The sequence below is a fragment of the Lissotriton vulgaris genome, chromosome 10 (genome assembly GCF_964263255.1).
Source record: "Lissotriton vulgaris chromosome 10, aLisVul1.2, whole genome shotgun sequence".
Classification (NCBI taxonomy): domain Eukaryota; kingdom Metazoa; phylum Chordata; class Amphibia; order Caudata; family Salamandridae; genus Lissotriton; species Lissotriton vulgaris.
Window position 1 is genome coordinate 749,048,042 of NC_141698.1, and position 25,838 is coordinate 749,073,879.

Consider the following 25,838-nt stretch of genomic DNA (forward strand, 5'->3'; position numbering starts at 1 on the left):
GATTTCTATAGAAATTGCATTATAACATGCTAGCACCTTTTGCTTACTATGGATTAGTGACTATGCTGCTGACTCTGATTTTTATAATCTGCATTTTGGTATTATACAAGATACTGCGTTTGAGAACTTTGCATTGAATAATAAATATTTCAAACTTACACTTGTGTTCTTTGACTCTCAGTTTTGGTTTGAAATGATTATATAACGAAAGAGTGTTCATGTGTTCCACGACTCCTGAGGTATTCTAAAGATCATGTTCTGGTTTGTCTAAGACATGGATCATTCCATAATGATCCATGAGACACTGTAGCTAGCTAGGTAAGGAGATTTCTGACACTGAGATGAGTTTTTGGATCATCCTAACTCACTGAGGTTCTAGATCTCTATGCACAGTTCTGTGGGAGAACGGAAACCCTGATACATGGCGCCCAACGGATTGGTTGGCCGTATTTCATGACACTCGAGTAGTATATCATTCAAACCTTAACACCTTCATTCCCGTTTCCGGTAAACGGTGGTGTCGGAAAAACCTACCTATTTTTGAAATAGGTCTTTTCAAGCTTGAATTTTTCTAGAAACGGTTTCTTTGACTTACTACCCAGTTGTGCTACAAACTGTTCTTTGTCTCTTTACACTTCCTGTGCTAACATGGCCGTGGAAATTGCGCAGCATAGCCGAGTCGCGGTTCGCGACCACTTGCGGGCATATAATGTACCTGCGGAAGGCTTGGCTGTGGTTCTAGTGGTGAGTGCGGAACATGCGTACCCGTACGAATTGTTTTATTCCTGGGTGACATTTCCGGAAATGGACGCTAATTCGGGTGTCTATCATTCATACACTGCCTCGGCTGTACCGGCGGCTTATGCTCCGTACAGGGCACTGGAAGTACCTATCGATGCTTGGCAGCACGGAGTTTGGTTTGGTGGCGTCCTACCCCATTCTTTAACGGCTCCGAGGTTAGGTCCTTTATCCATTCCGGGCACAAATTGGCCCGCTTTGGGTGGATTTACTCCTCATCCTAATCGCACCACTTGTAGTGTAGCTGACCTGCGGCGTCTTCATGAGGTCGCGGTTGGAGTGATTAGAGCGCTTGTACATTACATTGGTCGTAATATTCATGGCGCAGCCCCCGCAGGTGCGCAGCTTCGGGCAGAACAGGCTGGTTTGAAAATCAGTCCTGTCTTGGTGAATTCCGTTATGGGCAGAAAGCCAGACAATAAGGATGATTTTCCTTACTGGCTTGCCGAGAAATTCGACCAGCTGGAGGCTGTGTTTCCTAATACGACTCCGAGTGAAAAACACCGGATTCTTACGCTTAGTTTACCGAAAGATTTGGCCCCGGAACTTGCTGACTGTGAGACATGGGGTAAGACTTTTGCAGCGGTTTACTCGAGGTGCTTTGGCACACCGACAGTGTCGAACCTGTCTGCGATCCTCAAACGTGTTCAAGATGATCACGGACCTGAGTCGGCGGTTGAGTTGGGTATGCGCCTGAACGGTTCATTTGAGACAGTTTGCGGTATTATCCTTGCCAATGTAAAAGGGGATGCAGTGAACTTTCAGGTGGCAAATGGTCTGGCGTTAATTCCCGATGCCGAGAAACCCCGTCAGCTGGCAAGAATTATTGTGGCGGCTTATAAAACGGTTGGCCGCAATTCTAAGGGTGCAAAGGTTTTTCTTGAAAAAGAAAAGAAGCAGCCCCAGGGACAGTCTTCGGAAACAGGTGGACAGCCCAAGTCCAAAAAACAAAATTGGCCTAAAAAGCAGAATCAGGGTAAGCAACAACAACAACAGACACAGGTTTCGAGTCCGGCGCCTTCACAACCTGCGCAGTCAGAGCGCGTTTATGAATTGCGCGATCGCGCTACGATTAAATCGCCTGACAGATATCAGGCATCTGACCAACGCTCTCCTCGTTCCTTTCAGGACTCATCGGCTCCGTCAACCGGTGGTGGAGGGGGCGGCAGGGGCAGGGGTGGCCAGCAAGGACGTGGCCAGCCCCGCACGCGAAGTGAAGGGGATCAGCGGGACGACTCTACGCCTAAGAGACCGCAGTTTGCCAAGAAGAAAGTCGCTGCCTTAACGGCGCATCGATATGCCCCAGATAGTGAGAACGCAGCTTCGGTATCTGACGTGGGCTCTGACCTTGATGGACAGCGCGGCGGAGATTACCATAGTGAGAGAGGCCCTCCGTCCACTGTTGAAGGTGACAGCGACTGAGACTTTTATTGTGATTGAAACAGCAGATACACATGTTGCTCCCCCTGAAAGACTTTTTGAAATTGTCCTGTTGATTGAAGGTGACATGCAGCGAACTGTAAAAGGGGTATTTTGGGAGAATCTTTCGGATACGTATGACATTTTGCTTTCGGAGGCTGACTGGCCCCCACCTTTTGTTCTCGCAGCTCCGCGAGGGGAGGAGGTAATCCTCCCCAGTTTCGCGCACACTGTACCGAGAGTGGAAGCGCTGCATTTTGCAGAAGAGTGGGCTCTGGCGCTTGCGCCGGCTGTGTACCGAAATCAGTGTGGCTGGGATAAATTGTCCCCTAGCCATGAGATTCCTTTACGGTCACAGCCGCAGCCACAACCCCAGTATCCCATACGGCGTGAAGCTAAAGCTTCGGTCGCGGCTATCCTTGAACAATTGGAATATCAAGGTGTAATTGAAACGTGTGTGTCACCAATGAATAATCCCCTTTTTACTGTTAACAAGCCGGACGGCTCATATCGTCTGGTTTTGGATTACCGGCATTTGAACTCGCATTGCCGTAACTGTGCAGTACAGAATACTCACGGCTCTGCCCTAGTGAATAGTCTTGAGCGTAAACGGTTCAAAACCACGCTTGACATTTCCAATGGTTTTTATGCACATAGATTAGATGGTCTAAGTTCCCAATGGACCAGTTTTACGTGCGGCGGCGTACAAAAAATGTTTAAACGACTCCCAATGGGATATAAAAATAGTCCTGGAGTGTTTTCCGCCCGCATAGTCTCTCTTTTGGAGAGTTTCGATCCAGTTGCATGTTCGTATGTGGATGACATTTATCTCACAGACGACGAACTTTGGGCGCATCTGTGTCGTGTAAACGGCATAATTTGTAACTTTGCAGACATGGGTTACAAGTTTAACTTTGCAAAATCACACATTGCGGAGTACACAGTGTTGTTTCTAGGTTATGAACTTAACCATGAAGGAAAGGGATTGGCTCCTCACTTCCTGGAGAAGTGCGCGCAGTTGCGCTCTCCGACAACGCTGAAAAAATTACAGTCTTTACTGGGTTTTTTAAATTTCGGGAGGACATACATTCCGGAATATGCCCAGCGTATCAAGCCTTTATATGCCTTGGTACAACCATCTTTTTCCAAATCATGCTGGCTGCCTGAGCATTCAGCCATTCTGCAGTCTTTGCAGGCTGATTTGCTCACTTCAGACTACTTACAGACCCGTGATAACCAGACCAACCTGGTGATAAGAATTATCCCTGGGACGGTGGGTTTCACGTACCTGACTTTTAATGAGGGGGATACTGTACCTATTGCTTACAAGTCACACTTGTACACTTCGGCTGAACTGCGTTTTTCCACTGTGGAGAAAGTTTTAACGGCTGTGCAGATGGCAATTCTTAAAGAACGTGCCCTGTCGCAGGGAAAGCGCATGTTGGTTGTTACCCCGTGTCCTGCCTTGGAGGCGGTCACGAAAGCCAGTGTACCGAATTCTAAAGCGTTGCACCCTCGGTGGATTCAGTGGGCTACATCCTTGACATCTCAGGATGTCACGTTTATTTTTGACGCCGCTTTACGGTCGCAGGAGTATTTACAGTATGAATTTGTTCATCCTGCTCCTTTAGCAATGCGGCCGTTGGAGGATTTCCATTGTATCATTTACACAGATGGTTCGGCGCAGGTTGCGCATGGCTCTAAACATGCCTACGTTTCCGCTTGCGCCATTGTGGTCGGTGCCATGGTGAACGATGAGTTCAAGTCCAGTGTCGTGCACACGCAAACACTAGGAGACTGCACCGCACAATTAGCAGAGCTCCGTGCTCTTATGCTCGCATTGGAGTACGCAGATCCTAGTGTGACGACTTTAATCGTAAGTGATTCTTACTACTGTGTCCAGTCTTACAATGAGAACTTGTTCTTTTGGATTCAGAATGATTTTCGTGATTCCAAGGGTAGCACAATAAAACATAAAATGATCTGGGTCCGAGTGGCGGAACTTAAAGAGAAACTGCCGCTCGTGTTTGTGATTCATACTCTCGGCCACCAGCGCGTGGGAGTCCACGCTGTTGGCAACTCGCTTGCTGATGAAGCAGCGAAGTCAGCGGTATCAAAATACTTAGTGGCAGCGGTCACGAGGTCCAAAAGCAAAATAGATGATGACATCTTAGCAGCTGTTGCTGCCACGACGAAGGGAGGTAAATATCCTGCGGGGTTCCCTTCGAAGTACACATACCACTTAAGTCCCGATAAGGTTCCTTATGTGAAAATTCCTGAAGTTGGAGAGCGTCTAGTTCCCAACTCGGATCGCAGAGCTTCTCTGATTACAGCGGCTCATGAAGGTGTGGCGTCTGCGCATGCGGGCGTCTCAGCCACTGTATCTCAGCTACAACAGAGGTTCTGGTGGCGGGGACTGTACAAACAGACGCGCGATTATGTCCTTATGTGTGACATTTGTCAGCAGATCAAGCCTTCTACTGCTGCGCGTCCGCCTCAGACACAGTTGTACATCTCTAATAAACCACTTGGATGTGTTTATTTGGATCACTGCGGTCCTTTTTCTTCTGATACTGCGTATAAATACATCTTAGTAGCAGTTGACTCATGCACACGCTTTGTATGGGTATGGCCGCATCGAAGCGCTGATTCGCGAACTGTCATTAAGGATTTGCGTGTCTTTGTGGGAATCTTTGCTTGTGGTGCTTTCCATTCGGACCAGGGTCCGGCTTTCGCCTCTAAGGCGTATAAGGATGCTATGGTTTCGTTGGGAGTACAGGTGAAGTTTTCAAGTCCCTACAGGCCTGAGGGCAATTCTGTAGTAGAAAGAATGAACCGCAACTTAAAGCAATCTTTGACAGCCCATGTTATAGGCACTGGTAGAAACTGGCTGACCCACCTCTATGGCGTGCAGCGTGCGCTTAATAATCTCCCTAGAAGGTCTCTGGGTGGGCGGACCCCATACGAAATGCTCTTTGGTATCAAGATGTACGTCCCTGACCTTGATGGTGCAGGCTGCCAGGCCCAGGCCGCGGCCTTTGACGTAGATGAACATTGCAATGTTTTACAGGATCTACAAAAGACCAGAGACAGTCTTGCAAAGGAACACTTGCCCTCCACGTCGGATGATGCGTTGCAGATCCCGGTAGTTGGCTGGCTACCCCAAGTTGGAGAACTGGTTCGAGAGAAGATCGATAACAAGAAAGAGTTTGGTCCCTCATATCGAGCGCCGGTTCGAGTCCTTGGAGTGAAGGGCACAAGAACAGTCATTTTACCACCACTTCCAGGTCGTAAAGAAAACAGATTTATTTCTATTGACAATGTCAAGACACACAGGGTGGCCGATTCTTCATAGCATGACACCGGCTGTATCCTGTCCTTCCATGGTGAGGCACTCTGTGCTGGCTATTACATCTGGTGCAGATCAGGAGGTGTCCCTCGAGATGCCTGCCATATCAAGTCCTTTATTAAATACTATTCCTGTTACTAACATTGATGAGGTGACCTATGCAGATCCTGCTGATTTATCTATGTCCGATTTACATGCTCGTTTGGCTAACCAGTCCAGATTCTCTTTTGACTCGGATTCGGAACTTTCAAAGAAACCATCGACTATTGCAAAATATGCCACGTTGTTTAAAAAACATTTTTTAGTTCCACCTTGGACATACATTTGGCTGATACTATTTTCATTTTATCTTTTTATGTCAATTGGTTTTGTGTTTTATTTTTTCCGCCTGATTGATGGCCATTATGTGAAAGAAAGAACAGGAATTCGGTACCTTAATGGAACATTGGCCCCTCTTTCCTCCTCACATTCAGCACACAGACTAAAGAGAGACTTACATTCAGTACAAATTACTGCTTGGCCTGTCCTTGATGGGATTGTGTGGGATGCAGTTAGGTTTCAGATACATGGCCCCACAGAAGTTATTAATGTTCCTAATGTGCTTAGAGTAAACATGGGAGATGTGATTAAGCAAAATATTCGTTCTGATGATTGGGATCTTCAGGCCGTAGAAGCATTGTTCTCTGATTTGAAATATTATGCGGCCTTTGATGATGAGGATTTGTATTTAGATTCTGTCAATTATGGTGATTTGTTTTGTTACCAACATTATGGAAATCATTTCTTGCACAAGACAAGTTCCAGGCGGGTTCCTGTGAATTACACTCAGTGGGAACATTGCCCTACTCCTTTACAGGGGAGCTCAAGTACGTTTCTGGGAAAATACTCTTACTTTACAGATTTTAATCAATCAAATCCTGAGTCGTTTTATTTTAAAGTGAACCAGAAATTCATGCCAAAAGTTAGACTAACTGACACAAAATTGTTGTATTCAAAGTCCTTTCTAGAAAGGTTATCTGTGGATGGCTATGAGTTATGGAAGGATGCTATTGACCTTAAATCGGTTTGGGGTACCAAAGATTGGCAGGTACAAGGCACTGAGGCTTTGCATCGTGCATGTCTCATCCCGAATCACATGTTGTTTTTAAATTCGACTGTTTCCCAAACAACATGTTTTGGATTGGCTACATCTAAAAAATTAAATACCCCTACTATCCCTGATTTGGAAGAATATTCAGGTTGGAGTAATTTCACTACATTATCCATAAGTGAGATACAAGCACTTATGCAGAATTCCTCCTTTAATATTTCCAGTTTTGATCCAGATGGGTGGCTTTTATGGCAAAGAAGCTCTGATTCTTGCCAACGTCGTTTTTTGGGTTTGTCTGAAGGTTTTACACACATCAGGCCAGATCCCAGGTTTGACACAGATCACACTGTTACAACTTATTCAGTAGGCAGATTGTGTCAGAACTGGTTACAACATTCCACTTTAGCTGCAGTTAAACTGCATCTGTCACAGTTGAATGAGAATATAGAGCTAAATGATTTTATAAAAGGCCCGACTATGGGTAGGTCTAAACGCTTTATTTATGCTGTTTACAATGAAATTTGGAAATTTTCACAAGTCGAAGCAGCTAAACGCCTGAGGGCTATTGATCAAGCCAATTTGGAAAAAGTGCTTGCAGTGGTCGATAACAGTATTAACATGCTTTCTTCCAGAATTTACACATTGGATAATATTGTTTCTTCTGTTGTTGATATTGTACATGATGAGGTGTCCACGTTATACCATGGTCAAAATCAATTGCGTTCTGTAATGCAGTTTGCCTGGACTCTACAGACAATTAAGGCTGGTCGAGTTCCCTGGACCTCATTGAACTTTTCATCCCTTTTCGCCCCTTTTAATCTTACTGAAAAACAGCGCATGCTTTCAATGCGTGATGCATCATTTTCTATGTTACATATTGAGAAGCTAGAATCCTTGCCTTTTTCTGTTGCTGAAACCACTACTGCCACATGGCTTATTCATGGTTTAATTACATTACCATTTCCTTTATATAAATTTACTAACTGTATGCGGTATATTGCTATAGGACGATATGAACCACTAGGCAATGCATTCCTACATGAGGCATGGTCATTACCATACACATACAGATGTCTGAAGGATGGGAAAGAAGTGAATCTTAATGGTGAGGAATGCACACAGTCACCTGACCATTCATTAATATGCAGACACATTCAGTTACACGGTTCTTGTAATCAGGACCGCCCAAATTTGGCATGTTTTTTAAAAGGCACGCCAGTTCCAGCAATGGTTCCCACATTCACATTGTTAGCTAATGGTAGTTATTTACTTTTAAACAACGAATTATGTTGTGGTTTATTAATTGGTGTGGCATATGTGGTAACTGTATCAGAGCGTGTAGTGTGCTGCAAGAATGTTCTATACCCACCCACGCATGGTTCTTCAGATGTCTCCATCTGGCCACGGATTCCAACCTTGGAAGCAAAATTCAATGGTTTAAGCAGAATAAGGGCCCTTTTGTCTCAAAAACAAGTGACCCTGAGTTCGGCCCGGGAAACTTATGTCCTTCACATAGCCAACACCCGCACAGAGGTGCAGGCGCTTTTAAATACTGATTTGCCGTTTCATTTCTGCGAGCTGGTACACCAGATATTTAATGCTTCTTCAACGACTGGGCTGGCACATTTTTTCAAGTTAGTCAGCAGTGGCCTCGTGACTACGTTTGAGAAGGTTTTTGGTATCATTCCCACGTTTTTCCACACTATTTTTTCGAGTTTGTTTGGTGGACTACCTGTGTTACTGGCTGTAGCCGCAGGCATTCTGTTGGTGTTTTTCTTCATAAAACATGGATGCCCATCCTGCGCAAGACGCCGTTCAACGCCTCCTGACACTGTGCCGTAATCGGATGCTCAATTACTATGGAACATTGCCGCTTGCAGCATTGAGCACGGCCTATAGATTGTCATTTCGGTTCACCGACTTCACGTGTGTCCAACCTGTGTTTCACTGCCTGAGCTGCGAGTTCGATTGGGCCATTGATTTGTGCCTATGCTTGAGGACTGCTCCTGACGTCGATTTTGATCAGCTAATGCGTCCCGTGGTGGCTCATGAGTTGATCTGTTCTGGCGAGAGAGTTATGGCCTTGGCAGCAATAAATGGAGTTCTGGGCCAATGGGAGATCTCTACAGCGGCGGATGCCTTTCTGACACACAGCGATCTGGTGAACCCACCGAGTTGTCCTCTGACGTTACAGGAGGATCCGATGCTGGAGGAGCACGTATGTTCTTTCCCGTTGCTAAATTGGATTGCAGAACTGTTTTCGGATGATGGCAGTGATTTCATGCTGGAGGCTGTTGCAACTTTCTTTGCATATACTTTCCATTCATGACATGCCTGGGAGGAGTGCTTTGTTGTGAAATATGACTTTCCCCTCGCTGACTTGGAGAGATGGAGTGTGTTCAGCTGATGGAGGGTTCAATCACGTGATGTCGCTGAGGATTACGTCATTGTGGCACATGACTTTGGATATCGGATGAGTGCCTTGTTTTTTCTCTTACAGACATTTGGATTGATGCGGCTTGGTCCTACTTTCATATTTTTAGACCTGGCTAATAACTTTTGGTTCGAAAGTTTTGTTTTTATTTTTAGACTTGAGGCCACTGTAGGCATTCATACATATTCATTCATACATATTTTTAGCTTATTTTAGCTTAAGATTATTGAACTTTGCTTTCAATTTTTGTATCTGATTTAATATTGCCTTTTCCCTTATGTTTGACGGTGCTCGGACCAATGGGGGGGTGTCATATGGATACTTCGTTACATATATTGCGTTAAGTTAGCATGAGTGCATTACACGTTTAAACAGCCTTTTTTCCTTCGGCTTCAGTTTTGCACACGACACATACTGGTTGTTGTCGCCTTCACCCTAGAAGCGGTGAGGTGGTTTATTTGAGAATAATATGTTATTTCTATGCTGTCAGCTTTGCCTGGTACACTTGGTACAACTGTCTGCACACTGAGAGCTGCACACTCTAAAATTAACCTAACACAAGGTTGCTGGGAGGCTTGATCCTCGCACCACATTAGACATAACACAAATAATGTTGATGCCAACATTTTGGGCTCTACGCGGGTTTAAGATAGAGTTACACGGAATGAACGCAGACACTTGGTGCTGCGCATGAAGAGAGCTGGTAGCTGTTGATGTGAACTGCTCCTACTGACATTGAGAGGTATGGGGCCGCCCTGCTAAAGCCCAAATGAGACCTTCCTAGATATAATATAATATGCTAAGATAGGGTGCGCGAAATATAGGTGATATAGATTTCTATAGAAATTGCATTATAACATGCTAGCACCTTTTGCTTACTATGGATTAGTGACTATGCTGCTGACTCTGATTTTTATAATCTGCATTTTGGTATTATACAAGATACTGCGTTTGAGAACTTTGCATTGAATAATAAATATTTCAAACTTACACTTGTGTTCTTTGACTCTCAGTTTTGGTTTGAAATGATTATATAACGAAAGAGTGTTCATGTGTTCCACGACTCCTGAGGTATTCTAAAGATCATGTTCTGGTTTGTCTAAGACATGGATCATTCCATAATGATCCATGAGACACTGTAGCTAGCTAGGTAAGGAGATTTCTGACACTGAGATGAGTTTTTGGATCATCCTAACTCACTGAGGTTCTAGATCTCTATGCACAGTTCTGTGGGAGAACGGAAACCCTGCTACAACCCTAGGACGTGTAATGGACATTTTCTTATATGTAAGACTCTTGATCAGGAATGTGCCGACCCGCACCAAACCAAATACCAGTACAGAACACAGTCAAAGATGTTAAATCTGTTGGTAAAAGCATTTTTCAGGGAGCCACATCAGAGGCTGGAGTCATAAACATTACTTACAAGACACCAGTAGGGTCTAAGATCAGAGCTCAACTCTGTGACAGTAAAGTGGATGTCAACACATGGAGGTAGGGGGTGTGGCTGCGAGTCTGAACATCTAAGCAGAGACTCCTTGAAGTCTGGTACTCGCTTAGTGTGTGACTAAGGAAATGGTACCAGTCAGATTGGATGTAAAACTGCCATTGGTTCACTGGAAGAGGTTGTTGACTTCTGCAGAACCGGGTAGACATCATGCTGGCACCGGTCTAGCAGTCAATGTCAGGGAGAGGAAAAGGATGGGTATTAGGATCTTCTGCACTTCTTTTCTCATGCTTTTGTGTGACAACCGCTTCAGAAGTTCAACTCACCTTACATCTTTCCTCTGGAAGAGAAGTGAAATGCAGACCTAGGACTTGGTGAAGAGTCAGAAAATCCAACCTTAGTCTCCCTAATATCTTCTGGCTGCATTTTACTGTAACTCTGAGCCTCCAGTTAGTGATCTCATCTAAAACACCATATGAAATGGCAATGGAGATTCGAGAAATATGACCAAATCAAACAAAGTCAAGAAAAAAGACTAAATAGAAAGAGAAAAAAAGTGTCTGATCCTGGCGTCATCATGGCCATGAGGCAGCGCCTGTATGAAGCAAATACACAACAACCTATGTGGTTCCGTGGCTGATGGCACCACTTCACACCCCTCTGAGGACATTGAGGGAAGACACATCATTTAGGATGGAGAATATTATTGGCCACAAGGATAACTTTCTGAACAGCATTTCCAGATTTGACAATGGAGGAGTTCACAGGCATCCTAAAATCAAGGAAGTTTCTGCAAAACAAATCAAACATTAACCAACCTTTTTCATTTCTTCAACGTAAGCAATCATTGCCTCTTCTTTGGACATAACTCCAAGGGCACTCCAGGCATCCCTGCAAATGAGACACATCGGTCTATAAGTTGTAACGTTAAAACCTCCGCACATCTACAGTTTTAGAATCCATTACTCACTGAAGCAATCTTACCAAAAGGACACCCCACCACTAGTCTGGGTATCCAAATCTTTAGAAATTGCTACATTAGTTATACAGGACATGAAACTTATACGGGATCTAATATAGTAGGTTTATTGATGCCTTATGGATTAATAAAGGGAATTATATTGCTACTTTCAATGAATTGCCTTCAATGTCTGAGTATCAGTATTCTAAACAAAAATAAATTGAATATTAGTATGACAAACATTTAAGCAGAAAGAGTAAATCATTGAAATAATTAACACAATAATTTAATTTTCATCTCCCACAAATGCGTCAAATTGAGCCCAAATCTTGATAATTTATTTTAACAGTACCATTAAATAGTGTATAGCAGACATTGTACTTTCTAACACTTTTCATTTTGTTAAATCATGCTTTAAATTCGAGAGGTATTGACTACTTCCATGATTAGGTAATCAAAAAACCCATTAAAACAGAGATCGAAGCTTTTGTGCATTCACATTTAGCTCTAGAATATCAGAAAAAAAACCAGTATACCAATGATGGGGCTGAAGTCAATACATTAATCAAAATATATTCAAAGACCTTCATCCAATTCTGTTTTCTACATTTCGGATATATTGATGCCATAAATCACCAATCGTTAATAAAATCATTCTGGCAACATAGGCAGAACTGAGAGATGATAGCAATCATAAAATGTAAAAAACATGGAATATAATATAACATCTCTTTAACATAGAAACACATTCTTAAGCTTTTAGCTCCGATGTATACAAAATTCAATTTGCATGACTGACTCCAGATAGCCCAACTAATGGTTCTGGTTCAAATTTTGAGGAAATATTGTAAATTATAGATAACTTAGACTTGTGAGAGAACACTTGTCGGATTCTATACCTAACTGAAAACATGCTAAAAAATAAATTAACATAATCTATTGTGATCTTGTATAATGGCAAAGCACTGAGGGTAATTAGAATATGATTATATGCTAAAGAATACTTGACGCTGTGCATCTCTATTGAGCAGAATTGAGCTCAAAGGCTCTTAATTGGGCTTCCTGTAAAACATCTTTTATCAGTACCATACCAATATGGGGAAGGTAGAAGGTTATGGAAAGGTCACTGGTGTAGCATATCTTAATTAAAAGAGAGTGAACGTAGATGTTTTCTGGTATTTTCATGTACCAGTTATCTACTCGAAAGACTCAACCAATATTTGCCACTGGTGGTGGTAAGTGGTCACCACTACGGTGTGGTATCGGGCAGCATCATCATTGGGTTTCACACCTAGGTACTCGCTTCCCTAGGCAAGTACCACCTCCTTTTGAGGGAAAGTACTGGTGTGATAAGTGAGGTAAAAAAGCTCAAATTACCCCCTGTATCTAAAAATTGATTTTTAATGTGGGTGTAGTATGCAGGGGTACAAATAAAAAGTAAGGTTGTGATGTTGTTCGGACGTGTAAATTGGCCAATTGTCCTTAGCATCATACATGTGCGGCAACATGTTTCGGCCAATTGCCCATATGGGTCCAAGTCTTTGCTAGGACCGGCTTCTGAGATCGACAGATCCCTTGCTATAACTCAGTTGACGCATAAGTCACTACTTACGTGTCTTCTCACCGATCAATTTATTGTGAGTATCGACGGCTTGCACTGAGCTATTTCATGATTCTCTATTTACCTCATAGGTCATGGATGAGGCAAGGGCATTGTAACTATTTGTCGCTGACTGACCCTCAGGGTCTCCACCTAAAGTGTCCTCATCTGGCCTGAAGACTGTTTTTAGTGCTCTATTTTTGTCTTTTTGTAACGGTTTTAATTAACTGAAACAAATAATCACTTTCACTTTCCAATCTACACAACTCTAACCCACCCCAATCTACCTCACTCAACCCCAAACAACCCCAATCTAGCCATCTCCAACGTACCTCACTCCAATCTACCCAACTCCAATCCCAGCCTACTACAATCCATCCCACTCCAATCTAATCCACCCCGCTCAAATATACACCACCCCAATCTGCTCCACTGTGTCCCACTCTACCCACTCTATCCCCATCTACCCCACTCCTCTCTACTGCATTCTACTCTACCCCATCTACCTCACTCCACTCTATCCCAATATACCGAACTCTTCTCTACACCCCACTCCCGTCTACCCCACCCCACCCTACCCTACCCCTCCCCACCCCTCCACACCCCACCCCACCCCAATCTACCCCAACCCACCCCACTCTACTCTACTCCAACCATCCCCACTAACTTTTAGCGATGATGAACATAAGCCACACTGGTGCACAACAGGGCTAAATCACATTCCCAAAGCAAATAGCTCTTGAATGGGCGAGATTGATTGACTTTGCCAGTGCTTGTTGTATTAGTTCTCAACTTTGCCTGCCAGAGAGTTAGTCATGGGCATGGTTTTACTGTTAAAACTGTAGTCTACAAAAACTACTTGGGTACCTCTTGGAAAATCCACAATTAAGTGAAGAAAATTAGCTGTGCATCTACATCTTTTTTATTGATGAACATGCCTGCCAATCAAAGCAGCATTGCTGCAAGTAAGCAAGGGATGCTTGAAAACATATCATCTTTTGCGCACTACTGGCAAGTAGTAGCAAACATTTCTGCAGGACTGTGCTGTTGATTGTAGTCGTTACCATCTCAAAGAACAAATTACGTGAGCTTCAGGAGATTTCCTGTTCAAGAGCTAACAGAAAAGGCCAGGAACTCCCTACAATGAACTACCCTAGTTACCCCCAGAGAGGCTGTGGCTTAAAACGAAACAGCAAGATCAAGGTTGGCAAACCTGCCTATTTTTTGTGACAGGGATTCTTTGACACCTGTAAAATGATTGCCAGTGAACAGTAGAAAAAAAGGGGGAGTGGAGCATGACTGCTCCTAAAATGGCTGCGAGGTAGAGGAGCTCCGCTAAGCCGTTGACCCTATCTGGTATTATCCTAGCAGTTTTGACGACTGCTACACCCAGCATTGTGTGCCCTGTGCTGCGGAGGAGCTCCTGCACCAAACCATGCCTAGAACAGCCTAAAGCGAGTGGCGGACGCCGTGCAACCCCTACTGAGAAGAAGTGAGCTGCCCCGACCGCCATTGAGGCCCGCAACACGGTGCGGTACGCTCCCTGGGGATGCCTACGCAGTGGGAGCACGCCCGCTTCCCAGATCGTCGAGGCGTTCCTGGTTGGTGAATTTATTGAGGGGAGCGCGGGCACTGCCGGAGGCCCTGGCTGCCTGTTAGCACCCTCGTCCCAGCGTCTTGGATGCCTGACCTGGGGCATGTCTAGGCCTCACAGTGCCAGCGCGGAGAGATTGCCAGATGCCGAGATGTGGCCTGCGGACAATCAAGCGTCTTCCCTCGTGACGCGCTGCCCTGAAAAACTGTAGCAGGGCCGGCGCTGTCTTCACTTTGGCCACCCTGGGTGTGCGGATTACTGCGGAGAGCGGAAGAAGCGTGCGCTTGATGTAGTGCCGTGGGAAGCCAGGTAACAGACCATGAAGAGGAATCCCCGGAACTCAGGTGCTGTACATGCTGCTGCACTGATGCCCTACTTTGCCCCTGCTATGGTGGCATGAGTCCTGGAGCCTGAGAATAAAGAGAGTACTGGGCAGGGGATAGCTGCCTAGGTAAGCCACCTTGGTGAGGCTCATCCATTCTACTTACCCGCTCGCATTTGCTACACGTGCTGGGGGTGACAATTTGAGAAGAAGTGGTTTCAATTTGTGGAGCAGCGGTCCAGGCGAGCTCTGCAATGTGGGCCAGATACTGAAGAGGCCCACCTCTGTCTACTCCACGCTACATCATTTAAGTTGCTGATCAGTTTGGCGTGGTGCTTGGAGGGTACACTCTCAGGTGCCCGATTCTGCACATGCCTGTTCGCTGTAAGTACTCACTGTGTGTTTCCCTCTGGAGGTGGCACTCTGAGGCAGCATACATTGCGGTCCCTCTAGCGATGGGGAAGGTGAATAAGGTCCAAATCAAGCTCCCATTTGAACAGGGGAAAAAGAGTATCCATGAACCTGGTGACTCTCAGTCCCCCAGAACAGTGTGATATGACCTCAGTCAAATTCTAGCTACTATGCAAGCAAGCCTAAGCTCGATAGATGAAAAGATAGACTCATTAGATTAACATATGAGCCGCATGTCCGAACGCCTCGATAAACACTCTGAATGGCTAGGCATGGCGGAGAGACGCGTGACGGAGGTGGAGGAAGCTCACATGGAGGCCAATGTGGCGCAAAAGCAGATGAGCAAGGCCCTTGCGCAGCTACAAGACAAAGCAGAGGACATGTAAGCCAGGTACAGGAGAAGCAATATTCGAATTACTGGCCTTCCCGAGTCCACTGCCACAGGAAATATGGAAGTGTTCACTGAGACCCTTTTAGTGACCCTTTTAGTGACCCTCCAGGGGCATGAAGTTTTCTCCTCCATGTTTGTGATTGAGTGTGCACACCGCTCTTTGGGTCCCACACCCCTCCGGGTGCACCACCGTGCCCAATTATTGCCAAACTCCTGAACTACAGGGATAGGGATGTGGCCCTCAAAATGCCAGAGAAATAGGGAACCTGCAGTATGAGGGCTCTACCATCTCGCTGTTCCCTGACTTCATTGACAAAGTTCAGGAAGCGCGGAGGCAGTTTGCTCCGTTGAAACGTGCACTGCTTGCCCAAGACCTTGACTATGCTATGCTCTACCCTGCATGTCTCAGAGTGACGATGAATGGTGTCTCAAAGATCTTCTTCGATCCTAAATCCCTGCAGAAAGCGTTAAAAGAATATTCCACAAAGCAGCAATCAAGAATGACTCAGAACAGCTACAGGGGGATGCAGGAGGCACTATGGATGAAAATGACTAAAAGTGAACCTAGCACTATACTCCCAACAAGACATATACAATGAGGGAGAAGAGGGGAGTGAGGGGTGATTGGGTTGATTGGATTTGCAGGACATGTTGCTTCCTGGTATTTATACAGAGCAGATAGCCGCTGCGTTCATGTCTGTTCATGAAGGGGAGAGTGCTCCTACCATGTTAGCATCATGACGCCTGGCTGTTCTTTTGCGGGTCTTTATGAGGGCAGGCGAGCCTGGCCAGGTTAGTGCTTGGGCGCATTTCTGGTGGTAATGTGGCCTCATTTATCGCATCTGCGCTATAGGGTTAACCTTGAAGTGATCAATCTACAGCCCGCTGGGGGAGGTCACTGGGGGCCTCAGAAATGTTCATGTTTTATGCATAAAAGATTAATAAGCTCTGGTTGGTTGGGTGGGGTGGACTTCAGGCACTTGGTTTATTCATGCAAGTATTTTATGGATGGGCATAGCAAGACGCCACATTTGATTTTCAAAGCCTGATATTCACACTCAGCTGTAGCCGAGTGAGAGTTGGTGGAGAGGCAACATCTGCCCCTGTGTGTGCTCCACCTGATGGCACTATGCCGTCCTTGTATGGGTATCGGGAGGGGGGAATTTCGTTTGCATCCAGTTGGGGATGATGCGACGTGGGAGGGGGAGGGAGTTTACTGCGGTTTGTTTTTTTAACCACACAGCGTATTGATCCTAAGGTACATTTTAGACAAGATAACCAGTTGACTAGGTTGGACACCATAAAGATAGCCAGGAACATCACAGATCCCCAGACATTACTTTGATGACCCAACACGATGGGCACCTGCTTAGATATCTGACATGGAATGTCAGAGGCCTTAATAATCACTGCAAGGTATGGAATGTCATTGCATATCTAAAATGACATACTGTAGACATTGCCCTGTTGCAGGAAACCCATTTACCAATAGAAAGTAAGTTCCTCACACAGAGAGTATTACAGGGCTCCTTCTATGCAGCAGGGTTCTAATCCTACGCCAGAGGGGTGCTCACGTGGGTCAATTCGAAATCAGGAATTAAACTAGACCAGGTTATAGCAGATGTGAAGGGGAGATATACCATGTCCAGGTGCAGAGGGAAGGGCCTTGACTTACTAGTAATCAATGTGTATGGGCCCATTTTTGATAACCCGCAGTTTTGTCAGACCCTTTTTACAAGTCCCTGTGTGGATTCTGCAATGCCGCTGATGGTGGGAGGTGATTTTAACTGCGTCTTAGACCCAACCCTGGAGCGATCAGATCGTCCAATTCATCGTACTTCAGCCTCAGCGAAATCGATTGCGGATGCCATGGTACGTCTAGATTTGGTGAATATTTGGCGCACACTATTTCGGAGCAAGGGGGTTTCACACACTACTCTGCCCCGCACGAGCTACACATGAGAATAGGCTATTGGCTATTGGTGAGGGGGCTATACTTCGAGGTCAGGGAATGTAAGGTTCATCCCCGAAACCTATCAGATCATGCTCCTATACTACTGGTGCTACGCTGCCCGCAGAAGCGACCTGCCCAGTTCACATGGAGATTCCACCCCCTATTCGCTGCTTGATAACATATTTAAAGTTGATGTCGCTGAAGCTATAGAAGACTTTTTGCAAACAATGTAGGGTCAGTTTCCAAGTTCTCCAGAGTTTGGGAAACTTTCAAAGCTTACATCATAGGCATAGCAATTTCTTAACACTCTGGGACGCTGTGCGCTATTAGGGGTAGGCTAGATAGCCTGGAAAAAATGCCTAACTGAGCTGGAGATGGGATTGGGGCACAATGGGGCTGTTAATAGTATCGAAGAATTGAAACAGACATTGGAGGAGTACCATGAAGTAGCCGACAGTGAAGTTAAACATATCGGGAAATATGCTGTTGCCAGAAGCTACGGGGAGTGGGAACGTCCGGGAGCCATGCTTGCAGCGTTACTGAAGCACAGGAGAGAATCCTCAATGATCACGGCAGTTAGGTCTGATGAATGAGATGGCTGACCCCGAAAGTATAGCAAACTAATTTAGACAGGACTACACAGAACTTTATCGCCCCCGTGCGTATGTAGACGACTATCTTGAACACATTAAACTACCCTGGCTCACAAATGAACACCGTGACTATCTAATGAGTCCGCTGGAGGCCTGGGAAATCCACTCAGCCTTACAGAGTATGCGCGCTGGAAGTGCCTCGGGCAGGACGGCCTAACAGTGGCTTTTTACAAGGAATTCAGGGACATTTTAGTTCCCCACCTGGTAACTCTATTTGAAGAGATTAGTGAATCAGGAGATATGCCCCCATCAATGAGGGAAGCCGATATGCCCCCATCAATGAGGGAAGCCATGATAGTTACTATTTTGAAGCCTGGTAAACCCCCGGAAGAGTGCTCCTCATTATTAAACATAGATACAAAATATATGCTAAGATTTTAGCCAATCGCCTTGCACAGTTAGTTCCGGAACTGGCTAGCACGGAACAGGCAGGATATGTCTGGGGCGGAACCTAGCATACAATTTGCACACTTTCTTAGGAACAATCCAACATGTTCACTCAGAGGTTAGAGCTACTGCAGTCTTCTTAGGTGCAGAAAAAGCGTTCAACTCTGTGGAATGGGCATTCATGGGGGCAATATTAAGGAGGATAGGGGTTGGTGAAATATTTCTTAAATTGGTAGGGGTTCGGTACACCTCTCCCTCCGCCAGATTTTGTATTAGGGATATGGTAACGGCTCCCATTAAAATTTATAGAGGCACCAGGCAGGGATGCCCACTATCCCCTCTTCTATACGCCATAGTTGCAGAACCCCTAGCATGTGTGCTTAGGGAATATCATGGATTGCATTTTCCCAATTATAATTTAATAGTGTCATTGTATGCTTTATATCAGAAATCCAGAGGTTAATCTGTCCCGGGTTCTCAGAGAAGTCATCCGATTCGGGGAGCTATCTGAATTAAATATCAACTAGAATAGGTCCATGATATTTCCCTTAACCAAATCCACACCCCACTCAAACTGGATTTTCCACTGACTTGGTCTACAGACCCAGTGCGCTATCTAGGAATACAGATCCATACAGACCCGGAGATAATTTTCAGGGAAAACTATGGTAGGGCAGTCACTAAACTCGAGGAGGATGTGGATCACTGGATACGACTGCCTATCTCTTTGCTCTGGCCTATATCGCTGATGAAGATGGTGGTCCTCCCATGGTTTTTGTTTGTTTTTAAGGCTCCTCCTATTCCATTCTGCAGGAATTAATAGGACAAGCCCTATTGGGGTGAAACTATGAGCTAAACTAAGCTCTTGGAAATGCGGATTTCCAGAAGTGCACGAGACCTCGATGAGGTCTCGTGAACGCGCTTCTATCCGCCCGAGCCGCCTACCTCCACATCAAAGCCATCTGTTGCTTTGCGCTCGGCCTCAGGCCGGCATTTCTCCTCCCCTAATTATTCACTGCATGGCCGGCCGGCACATCAAAGGCTGCTGCTCCCCATGCGTCTAGTTCGTTATGTAAGTGATGTGGGCACGCTTTAGGAAATATTTGCTCGTTTCCGGATTTTGAAGCCCCTGTGCTTACATTTGTGAGGGACTTTTAAAAAATAATAATGAAATGATGCCTCATAGCTTAGCTTGTCTTTTCAACAACCTCGCCTGCCTTATGGCAAGCCTTTGACACGATTATTCGGGGTGCTTCACACAGCATGTTATGACTATTTTGCATGGTTTTCAATTATGGTTCTGTTTCTGGCATGGGTAGACTTAATTGCATTTTTGTTTCAGAGTGCAATCTCCGATGGGTGATTAGCTCACGTTTCTGAAGGAAAATATCAGAGCCAGTTTAGCTGTTGGCCCGTGATTTTTCTTACATTGCATTCAGTCACGTTTGTGTCCCTTGGCTGCGCTTACCTTATATCTTCATAACATTGTTTAATCATCTACTGTATCTGCTTTCCTCGGTTGTTCACGAGCGCCCGAGCCGCCTGCCTCCACATCAAAGCCATCTGTTGCTTTGCGCTCAGCCTCAGGCCGGCATTTCTCCTCCCCTAATTAATCACTGCATGGCCGGCTGGCACATCAAAGGCTGCTGCTCCCCATGCATCTCGTCACCCTTCCTCCCTTGTTTAGAAGCCTGTGCTGGCCTTGCAGATTTATCTCTTCAACACTGTGAACAATGTTGCATGGAAAAGCAAGTATAATGGAGCCATTGGGCATTGGTAAAGGACACTGAATATGACGGCTACAACGGGCATCGACAGATATTGTTTTCTTTGGCATTGTTCAGTGCAGCCAAGGTTCATTTTGTGAAGCTGCTGATGAACACACACAGTCTGATGTATGTCTTTGACGACCTACCAACCCCATCACAGAGGGGCTTTTAGAATGCCCACTCATCTCCATTAACTCTCACTGTCTAAAAATGGACAATACATGGGAGATATTACAGCAACATATTGGTTCAAGTGTTATTTACATATTTTGTAAATGCACAATAGAGGTCTTGTGAAGTTATACTTTTTATTTTCGATGCCTTATGTTATTTAACACTGGTTGAGCTTACAGTAAATCGTTGTCTCATGTGAACTAGTTAGTTTACAAATTCGGCTGCAAAGTTAATTTTGGCCTGTACTTAAAGTGAAACCATTGTTCGCATATTTTACAGAGGCAGAGTTCAAACGCGCATGTTTTCAGGATGTTAGTTCTCTTGGTGTTGTGCATGTGTCAGCTCAGCTAAACCAGTTGCATGAGCTATAAACACAGAACAACATTTTGGGATGATCCATCAGTTCCATTGCATTAAAGTGCATACACTTCCAGTGACTGTGGTAATGGCAATGATATCCTGCGCATGAAAACTATTTTCTTATGGATAAACAAGACATTTCACTGTTTTAGTCAACATGGTTGTTCTTGAGAGTGTAGAAAGTTGTCAAGAACCCAGGAATATGCTCAACTCCACACCACCGCTCAACTCCACACCACCGCTCAACTCCACACCACCGTTCAACACCACACCACCGCTCAACTCCACATCACTGCTCCATCCATCCATCCCCCAACTCCATCCATCCATCCCCCACTCCATCCATCCATCCCCCCACTCCATCCATCATCCCCCCACTCCATCCATCATCCCCCCACTCCATCCATCATCCCCCCACTCCATCCATTCATCCATTCCCCCGACTCCATCCATCCCTCCCCCGCCCCACACTCCATCCCTCCCCCGCCCCACACTCCATCCCTCCCCCGCCCCACACTCCATTCCTCGCCCACACTCCATCCCTCGCCCACACTCCATCCCTCGCCCACACTCCATCCCTCGCCCACACTCCATCCCTCGCCCACACTCCATCCCTTGCGCTCTTGCCCTGCCTCTATCTCTCACCCTCCCTCTATCTATCTATCTTTCGCCCTCCCTCTATCTATCTTTCGCCCTCCCTCTATCTTTCTATCGCCCTCAATATCCATCGCATCACCACAGCATCACTCAGGGGCACCACAACATCACTATGCGCTACCAGAGCATCACTGAACACCACAGCATCACTCGTCGCCGCCACAACATCATTCAGAGCCACCACAGCATCAATCTGTGCAACCATTCAACAACAACTGATTCAAATATGTTCTCTCAATGTTTCAAACTTTATTACAAATGTCACAAAAAAAGTTAATATTTCACTTCTGTTCTTGTATTTTCATCACAATAAAATACACAAAACATAATCTTCCAAAAAGTTATAAAGCACGACGGTAGTTCTTATCAACTATACCTGCTCTGCATTAAAATATATCCTACATATGAAGTTTATATATCAATTCTTTAACAAAAATACAGGAAACGTGCTGGATGGTCCTTAAAAAGAAATAAAAGCACCACTGCCGTGAACCTGGATTAATGATTTACGGTCACATGGGCTTTTAGAAATATTAGCTCTTTATCCTGATCTCTTCTTCGTTAAACACAAGATACGACTCTATTGGTGATCATTCTACTTCTTGGTGCTTTTGCAAAGTGTGATATACGTGGCTACTCCAGAAGAAGGCGCTGGTCGCCGAAACGTGCGTAGAGAATTATTTTGTTGATGCCACTTTTTAAATGTGACTCTATATAAATTTTTAACTGTGTATTGAATGTTTATTGTGGATTTATTACTCATTATGCAATGAGAAATATTTTCTTTTTAATTTCATGACTTGAATTACGCATTTGTTTGTGATTGATTCTTTTAACTTGGTAAGCAATAAAAACTGAATTTAGACCTACTCACATCCTTTCTTTTTATATTTATTTTATTGAAACAGTAAAAGTCTGTGGTTTAAGTGCCTTGGTTGTTACTTTTCATGCTATTAATCCCTGACCTAGGACTTGTAGTACCCATCCTCTCAGGGGGTCCTTGATATTTACACATAATTACTGATTCTGCAGGCTGCAGAGGTCATCAGAGTGGGGGGGGGCAGTCACCGGGGGCCATCGACTGCGGCCCGCTCCTTTCCACACACACTGGAGACTAGGGTATAGAGTGTGGTGCGGTTTAGCAGTGGGCAGGGACGCAGCCATTTTGGACGCGGGCCTCTGGGCCTAGACTGACCCTGAACCACAACACGAAGGCAGAGATCTTTCCGCAGAGCCCAGGCCGTTCACCTGCTGGGAGGTGCCTACCTGTGTAATATCGGGAGAGGCTGGTTGTACTGGACCGTCCTTCTGGAGCTAGGGGAGACCCAATGAGTGGCAGGGTAATTATACTGCTTTGCCCCTACAATTAAAGCACAGTGCGGATGGTGATTGGACTCCCTTTGCTACCTGGCAGCGACTGGACCATTCCTGGCTCCTGGCGGTGGGCATACTATAGTTGGGGGTGCTTCACTGAAGCGTCGCTGGTGCCGTTGAGTGCCCTGTTCCCTGTCTGTGGTTAAAGCTACTCCGTGCCACTCCGAACTAAGCTAGCGCACACCCGCAGTGGGACTGGAACTTCCTCGGTCACGTCCCAACAAGTCACTATCGGAAAATCAAGGAAGAAGACTGCTGGGGCCGCGCCGAACACAGAGGACAACGCTGCTGAACAGTCGCGCTTGGGGCCAGACGACCCTGTCCAACAACAACTGAAGTAAATTCTGGGCGCCATCGCGGACACTAAAGCAACCCTCCATCAGGATATCAGTACGGTGGCGGTTGACATGGTCCTGTTGCGTGATGAACATAAGAAGCTTGCCGACAGGGATAAAGACACAGAATCTAACGTAGCTGCCATTATGCCGGACCAGAAGGAAACATATCAGCAGCTGAGTGCCCTCACGGACAGAGTGTGTGTACTGGAACGTAGGGCAGAAGATGCGGAAGGACGTAATCGGAGGAACAACGTTCGAGTGGTTGGATTACCTGAGGGAGTGGAGGGGAGGGACATGGTGGCCTATCTTGAAAACTGGTTCAAAGCAGTTGTTGCCCCAGAGGGTTTATCCACCTTTTATACGCTGGAGCGGGCCCACTGAGTGCCTGCTAGACCGCTAGCTCCGGGTCGACCACAGTGGCCAGTTGTGGCCCGCCTACTCCATTTCCGTGACAGGGACTTGCTGCTGCAGAGGGCAAGAACGGAGGGTCCCTTCACCGTGGACAATAGCAGTGTTACCTTATTTCCTGACAATACGCTGGAGGTTCAACGGAGGCAGGCCTCTTACCTGGAGATCAAGTAAACCTTGCGAGATGAGGGTCTCCAGTATTCCCTGATGTTCCCAGCCCGCCTGCGTATCACCCTGGAAGGCACTACACATTATTTCAACTCCCCTGAGGAAGCATGGGACTGTCTCGAAGGCTAAAAGGGTGGACTGACCGGTGGTCAATACTGTGAGGGACTGAGACCCAGGATCAAGACACCCGGGGTACCCCTATGTCGTAGAACTCGGAGGAGAGTCCAGAGACAGGCGTCATTGTCACAAGCTGCGAAGGAACGAGCGGCGGCACTACAAGCTGTAGTATTGTTGTTGCAGAACCGGAGCCCACCTCCATTGGACGAGGAAGCAGATCATCTAAGGAGTCGGCAGCTAATGACTCGGACACGTCACTTAGTAGCAGTGTGAAACTGCCTGTGATAACGCCTCAGAGTGTGGATGAGATATTATGATGGTAAGGGTAGTATGTGGTGGCTAGATAGGTATGAGTATTTTGTAGATTTTGTTGCTTGAGAGGTCCTGGCACTAGCTTTGGCTTAGCACTGCTGGTGCACTGAGGGCTGGGCATATACGTCCCTAGGCAGCTGCATCCACTTTCACCTCTGAACTAGTTGGAGGTCTTTAGTTTTGTAGTTTAACATAGTTTGGATGGGAGGTCTTTTGATAATAACTGTCCTTGGGAGGGGGAGTTGGGGTTGTTTTGTGGGGACCTCGGCGTGGCACAGCTAGTAGATCACTTGAGTACTGGAACCGGGTATCGGAATGGGATCATTGATGTAACTCAAATGTATATCATGGAATGTTAGGGGCATGCATACTATGGAACGCCGCCATAGGATTCCCACTTACTTAGTGCGCAGGGGGATTCTATTTGCCTTCCTTCAAGAAACACATATCACGGGGAGTGAGGGGCTTGCTCTGCAGCGCAGATGAAGGGGACAGGTCTACCACACAGCTTACTCTGCTTTTGCGTGTGGGGTACTAGTGTGGATTTGGGCGGGGGTCCCTTTTCAACTGGTATATCAAATTATTGACCTGGAGGGAAGGTATGCGATGGTTATAAGCAGGCTCAATGGCAGGGATGTTGCGCTGGGAAGTGTGTATGTGCCTAATACGGATCAGCCGGTTTCCTTTATTTGGTTATCTGGGAAATTGGCACCCTATTTGACTGGCACTGTTATGATGGGAGGGGACTAAACTCTGTCACTGATGTTCTTATGGATAGGTCGCATCCACAGCTCCCTACTGCTCCGATCCATAAGATCTCTAAAGCCAGGGGGGATTGGCAGTCTCGCTGGGGGTTGGTGGACACGTGGAGGACTCACCACCCTGCTGATCACGATTATTCCTTCTTTTCATCGCTGCATGAACTACATGTTAGGCTGGATACTATACTATGTTCCCCAGACCAGCACGCTGCAGTCAACCATAGCGAATACCTCACCAGGACATTGTCAGATCATAACCCACTGTTACTACGAATGCAGTGCTCTCAGGCGTGCCCTGCGATCCCAAGTTGGCGTCTAAACCCAGAGCTTTTGGAAGATCCAGTCTTTCGGGAGGCGGTGGGGACGGGGATCACCCAGTATTTGGGGGATAATACAGGAACAGCGTCATTGACCGCTGTGGAGTGGGATGCTTTTAAAGGTAGTGGTAGGGTCCTCTGCATTGCCAATGTAGTAGGGATATGAAGGATACTCCTGCAAGACAAGGAAACTGCAGACCAGCGCTTACGTACACAAGAACGTGACAGGCTTGAGCAACCTCATAGACAGAGGGAATTGCTGGCAGCACAGGA

At 45.9% G+C, this 25,838-nt stretch overlaps 1 protein-coding gene across 4 annotated transcripts in view; it reads right to left on the minus strand.

Annotated features, from left to right (window-relative positions):
* Positions 1–25,838, minus strand: part of ACBD5 (acyl-CoA binding domain containing 5) — a 308,366-nt gene that overhangs the window by 210,738 nt on the left and 71,790 nt on the right. For all 4 annotated transcript variants that reach the window (XM_086941614.1, XM_086941613.1, XM_086941615.1 and 1 more), the window contains one exon: positions 11,356–11,428. In XM_086941614.1, coding sequence (XP_086797740.1) covers positions 11,356–11,428 — 73 coding nt within the window. The remainder of the gene's footprint in view (positions 1–11,355; positions 11,429–25,838) is intronic.